General features: G+C 35.2%; 1 protein-coding gene across 1 annotated transcript; it reads left to right on the top strand.

Annotated features, from left to right (window-relative positions):
- Positions 1-234: 234 nt before the first annotated feature.
- On the top strand, positions 235-4,676 carry LOC148957868 (cAMP-regulated phosphoprotein 19-like). Its single transcript, XM_089114607.1, has 3 exons — positions 235-393; positions 548-634; positions 3,591-4,676. Exons 1-3 carry the CDS (start codon positions 337-339, stop codon positions 3,837-3,839), a joined length of 393 nt encoding a protein of 130 aa, XP_088970733.1. The 5' UTR covers positions 235-336; the 3' UTR covers positions 3,840-4,676.
- Positions 4,677-6,340: the final 1,664 nt, after the last annotated feature.

The raw sequence follows: 6,340 nt of genomic DNA, 5'->3' as shown, positions 1-6,340 counted from the left end.
AGTAATAATCGATAATTCTATTTCTACCCTGATTCTTCTACATCATCTCTTTCCAAATTCAAAATATAAGTTTTGTAAATTGAAGGATGGCTAAGGCAGGATGTAGTTGGAATTAGAGCCAATTAACAAATCCTAAAGCATTTTATGGGGTCATGATTTCTAAACGTTCACGCCTTTTCACTGACTACTGCGCAGTCGGCTTGAGTTGTCTCTCTTACGGATTAATTCAAGCCTCGTAATCAAAGTTGTCGGCTGGCTAAAGAAGCAAGAAATTCGAATCGAACGTAGCTGAAAATAACCGCAATTTTTGGATATTTATGAAAAAACAAACACAAAATGACAGAGATGAATGCACCAAAGCTTGGATTACCTCCACACTTGGCGGCCTCTGAGGTAGGAATTTCTAAAACTTTACATCTCTTGTTTTTACCAATCGAGGTTTAACCTGTTTGGTAAAGGCTGGTCTAAACCCAGCATGATTTTATTATTCAACTACTCTGGCGTGAACTTCCTATAAACCTTAGCCAATGTATTGTTTTCTTTGCAGGTTTCTGAAGAGCAGAAGTTCAAAAACAAATACCCTGGAAAGAAACCTGCAAGTACAGATTTTCTCAGAAAAAGGATACAAAAAGGGGTAAACCTTTTATCAAATATTTCAGAATTTTGTCAAGATAGGCTAGTTCAATTTGTGATATGAGAAAAATATACTTTTATTTCACAAGTTAGAAAGATTTGTATCACAAGTCAGTTAATGGAGTTTTTCATTTGTCATCAAATTACAAAGTAGGGTGGTTTTAAACTTATTAGTAAACAGTTGAAATCTGTTTAATTGATATGACAATAATTTTTGTCTTTATGAATAAATCATATCAATATTCTTCAAAGTTACCTAAGACTCAAATGCAATTGAAGATGATTGCCTCTGGCTCAGGAATACTTGACCCCTCCAGACTGGAAACTTTGCTTCTTGCGCGGACAAGTTTACTTTGAAAATTTGAGACTGCGTGCCTGAAATCATACACTTTTAGTTATTTTTATTGTTAATAATGTTAAATGCTATTGTCTAAGGATCTAGGGGATTTTGTGCTGCCAATATGCAAAAGCGCGCAGATGTGTGTGCGGGCAATATATTGCGGGCGCGCAACAAAGTTTCCAGTCTGGTGACCCCGTACCAACACTTGATTAAATAGATCATGGTTTTTTTCACCTGCTGAAATAACCTTCTGTTTTTGATTAGGAAAGTTAGAGCTCTCTGACATTTGCCCAGCGATTTATTTTTACATTTAGTTGTGACTATTTATTGTTTTGCAGAACATCTAATGTTTTGACAATTTATGACAGCTTTAAGCTGAAGAAACTAAGAATGTAACTGTAACAAGTATTTGCCATATGTTTTCAGTAGTTTTATTCAGTTCCTATCTAATCATTGTTTTGAAAGGACTTTGAGCAGTGGGAGAACTGTTACCAAAAAAATTTTTTAATGTGGCAATCCTGTACCAATTTTGAATTCAAACTCTGAAGTATCATTAACAGTTAGCTATTGTAGCATGGAGAAAATAAAAAGTACATAAAATTGATTATAATGAAATTGACAAAAGCAGCAATGGTATGATCAGTCTTTGTAATATGAGGCGTGCGATTGCATGTGCATGCCCAAATTTTCTGAGTTATGTGAAACATGGCACATGCAAAACAAAAAATTTGCAAGGAAAAGCCTTAACGTTTGAAAATACATTTTGAAGATTTCTAAGGCAGCAGAAAGGCAAAGTCACAAAATTTAAAGGCAGTTCTATCTGTTTCCAATGTGTCCATGTATTCCCATAGGAGATTTATCCAAACAGCAAGGCACCCGTTCCTCGATTTGAGATCAAGGGTTTTTCTCTAAATCGAAGGAAAAGTGGAGGGTTGCCACACAATCAAGGGATTTTCACTGATAGAGGTACTGTTATAGGCTTTGGAAAAAACCCAGTCTACAGAAATTCCTCATGTCAAGAGGTGCTTTATGAATAACCACTATGATATCCGCTATGATATCCGCTATGATAATTTTGGCAATCATACTTAAGGCTGTATTTACACGATGCCGGATAACTTTTGATTCGAATAAAAAGTTCTACAGATGGATCACATTTACACACTGCCATACAACTTTCAATACAGATGATAAACTTCCTCATTACACGTGTACGGATGCATCAGATTTTTCTCAACGAATGGCATAGTCAAACACAATGATTAATGGAGCTCTCCCTGCAAATTCACAAGTTTTCATTCCATTTTTCTGGCCCTACAGTATCATTGATAAAATTATCCCACCAAGTGCTTGTTCTGCCAGATTTTTGCCGAAATTTATGCACACTTTTCTTCCCAGATGCTTTTTTAAGAATCCTCCTGATGTGCTGGATCCTTGAAGTGCTCCAATCAACAACAGATTATAATATGATATCATATTAAGTGAGCTCTGTTATGAAAACCAAAGCTTGGCCCTAATATTTTAGCCTCATTCAGATCAGAAGTTATCCGGCATTGTGTAAATGAAGCCTAAGTCAGTGATGTCACATAGCAATATTTCGATGGCCCATAGGCTTTATAAAAATTGAAATTATTCAGTCCAGATATTTTCAAATGATTGCAAAACAATTCTATGATTATATCCTGGCAATTTGAAAACAAATCAAATTTAGCATCTTAAAAGAAGAACAGGAATAGTTTCTCCATCAATTTCCATGGTTACTGTTCAGTTTATAGCACACAAGCGCCAATAAAAATCAAGATGTGCAAAACACTGCATGTGACCTGTTTTCATATTACAAACACTGTAGGATTCATGAAAATATAGTTTCAAGATAATTTTCATGTTATTTTACCAATCATTCATTGTGAAGAATGGATGCATAAAAGATTTAAAATTGTAAATTCATATCTCATTTTTAACTCAAAAAGATTACTGTACCAGTTTGTTTTATAATACTGGATGTCCTATATCCAAATATGTATATGCATTTGGTAGAACAGGACAATTTTATGCTGCCACTTTCAGTTGCACTCTAATGATAGAAACAATTTTTCATTTTAGTTTTTCCATTTGGCTGTTTTTAATGTCGTATATTTTTACCTACAATTCAATCAATTTGCCCCCACCTAATTTCAACATAACTCTGACAGTGGTAAAAGGGTTCTCTTTTTCCTCTGTCCAGTTACTATTGGCAGTATTACTTGTCCATTATGACATTAGTGTAACCAGGGGATGCATGGATGCAGACTGTACCATGGTATTTTTTGACAAGCTGTAATGACAATGCTTTGCCCTAATCCAAAGGCAGAGTGGGCTACATCATAGGCAAACTCTTCGACTCCCTCTTCTTTATAAAGAAATGTTGGTTATGCCACTGATTTATGGTTACCCAATTTCATTTTCTCAGTTGGATATATTGACTGGATGTTAACATAAATGCCATTCCTGAGTTTCTCCTCAGACTCTTTAATTACTTCCCAGAGAGAAAGGAGGGATTCAGAGATATGTTGCCACTTGATATAACCAAAGTTTTACTTTTAACAAAGAGAATCTTCAATATTTTTTTTATTTTTAGGTTAAATATTTTGATTCTGGGGACTACAATATGGCAAAAAGCACAAACCGAACAGGCCCAAATCCTCTTCTTGGAAAGGCTATCCCAACACCAGAAGCAGTTACCCAAAGAAAGCACTCAACAGCATGTAAAAGTAAACTTGCAGATGGAGAGGAACAGCTTTCTCCACCATGCTGTGGAGATGAGAAGGTCTTTTTTGAGAATGTAGAGCAAAAAGATGCTCAAACTGAGAATGAGGAAAAGAATTGAAGCCAATTGTTAACTATTCAACCAGAAACTTCCCTACACTACCGAAACTAGCTTTTATGCTATACAACAAGCACAGGACAGAACATGAACTGTGCAGAACCATGTTTATAATGCTCTAACCTCCAATTAGAAGGGTTTTATTGAAGAGATTAAATGCACTGGGCTAATTTCAAAGACAATTTTTTGTAAATTATATACAATGACATGCTGTTTGTCCCTGAAACATTGTTCCTGTCCAAAAATCCCATTAAAGTTAAAATGCTAAGTTTACTAGCTAGAAATCTTTCAAACAGATTTCTTTATTTATATAATTTTTTCTATTGAAGCACCAACTCTTACTTTTGATTCTGGTTCTCCAAAAATTTGCAAACAGTGCACAAACTATTTCAAGAGCTAGGTGTTATAACTGGCTGTGGTAATATTTCAATGCAGTGCCCTTGAATTCTTCATTGCAGCTTGCAAATCATGGAATAGCAAATTTTGTTCCATTAAGAGTAATTTTGACTTGTTGGTTGATCCCCAAAGTCTATTTGGTAAGAATGATGGTGATTTTTTCTAAAAAATAACTCAAATTTTTGTGTTATTAATGAATTAGACTTTTCTTGTTATTTTATCTGTGTTATAAGGATTCTCTCAAGAAATATTATTTCCCCAATTTGACTGCACTAATAACCAGAAAATGGGCAACATGCAAATACATTGAATTGCTTTCTTTAGAAACATGTCAGCTCATTTTAATTGCGTATATGGCATTTTGTATATATACAGTCCCATTTCGTTTTGTTGTAATTATTCTGGTTTGTTTAGTTTGTTCATCCATCAAAATCCTCTGCGTTATGATCTTGTTGTTACTTTGACAAACTTTTGTCGTCTTATTTGACTTAGCCCTATGGTACTCAAAAGCCAGTTACATTCTTGAAGTTTATGATGATATCAATGCCAATAAATAGATACCTGCCGTATAGAATTGAGCATTCCCTCTGCACCGGCATTGTAGTTTGATGCGTTCTTTTTGACATGGGAATTTAATGAAATTTAACCTAAATGGGTGGGTAACTGTAGGCTCTTCTAGTTGTGCCTTAGGGCATCTTTAATTACCAATTTTACGTTCCTCTCCATTATGCAAGGGTGCATTTTCATTTTAGCCTAATTTTGCGTTCAGATAACAGTTCTATTGCAAACATAAATTATCAATATATATATATATATATAGATATAGAGCATAAAATAGAGCGTCATCTTTTAGGGGAAATTTTCCATTAAAACCAGGGAAGATTCTAAAGTTGTGGATTACTAATGGATTCACGCCAGGCTCATCACTACAACCCCACCTGCTCCAAATTCATGTGTTTAGCAATTCCAAATGGCCAGTCATAAATCTTTGATATCGCAGTCAGTTTTGAATTTTCCAAAGTAAGTCTGGAAGTCCTTTAAACCAAGGAAATATAGAAACTAGCCTTTTCTGAATTTTAATTCGAGTGGAGATATCTAAATGGTCTATAGATCGGTGGCTGAGGTTACATTTAGAAGATACTTGACGCAAATGACTTCAGGGGCGTCAGAAACGAGGTCACAAGAAAGCACCTGTCGAATTTAGAATATTTGCAGCATATTCCTTGTTAATGAGAAGAAAGTGTCCATTCCCACCCATGTTCCTCCAACTTTGAAATGCTTTTACGCCCCTGTGTGATTCACAATGCCTTGTTATAACCATATTTAAAATTGCATCTTGAAAAAAGTCGATTTTACCTGAAGGTGTTTAATTACGAACTGGGATAATGATCTTTGCGGATTTGATTCAAAGGCGTGACTTTGAAGGTGATGTTTAATGAAATACATTGTTTATTTCACTTCCTCGCAGTTTGACCTATTCATCAAGTCTTGAAATCAGATAAAGTTTTTCACTGAAGATGTTATTTCCTCGAGTCATCGATGTAAAAATATATCGACCTGTCAAATCACCTGAAATGCTTTGACGATTCAAAGCTGTTTGAATGTTTTTTAGTTGTGCAGTGAAATTGTTTAATTCATTGCAATCAATCTAAGTCTTAAAGGTTCTCTATCGCTACGGTCTAGTCCGAGAGCCCTTTTACAACAACTTTACAAAATAGAGTACAGCGTAACGGGCAGTAAGATCAAGGACCAGACCAAATAGTTCGACTTACGTTAAGTGAGACTCGAACGTATGGTATGAAGAATTAAACCACCACAGAATAATTACGGAAATTTGACATCGAAAACCCGTTTCAAGCACCGAATAATATGTAGTTTAGACCCCGTTTACACTGTGCCGGATAAATTTTATCCGCATCAAAATTAGTTCAGATAGGCGTCGCGTTTACACTAGACCCACGCTATCCGCACGAATTTAAGAGCGGCTATCCGAACAAAATTAGTTCACCTAGGAAAGTGGATTAAATTAGTTCGGATAGCTATGTGGTACAGTGTAAACGCTTTTATCCGGATAAATTTTATCCACATCGTATCTTGCTCGAAAGCGA

The sequence above is a fragment of the Rhopilema esculentum genome, chromosome 20, assembly GCF_057945365.1.
Source record: "Rhopilema esculentum isolate cy_ngs chromosome 20, ASM5794536v1, whole genome shotgun sequence".
Lineage (NCBI taxonomy): Eukaryota > Metazoa > Cnidaria > Scyphozoa > Rhizostomeae > Rhizostomatidae > Rhopilema > Rhopilema esculentum.
This window is presented reverse-complemented; position numbering and strand designations above follow the sequence as displayed.

What these genes read in the sequence shown, in the direction of transcription:
- LOC148957868 (XM_089114607.1), top strand. Translation starts at nt 337, where the DNA reads ATGACAGAGATGAATGCACCAAAGCTTGGATTACCTCCACACTTGGCG. An exon ending in CACACTTGGCGGCCTCTGAG is followed by an intron (nt 394 to 547) that starts GTAGGAATTTCT and finishes TTTTCTTTGCAG; the next exon opens with GTTTCTGAAGAGCAGAAGTT. An exon ending in GAAAAAGGATACAAAAAGGG is followed by an intron (nt 635 to 3,590) that starts GTAAACCTTTTA and finishes TTTTATTTTTAG; the next exon opens with GTTAAATATTTTGATTCTGG.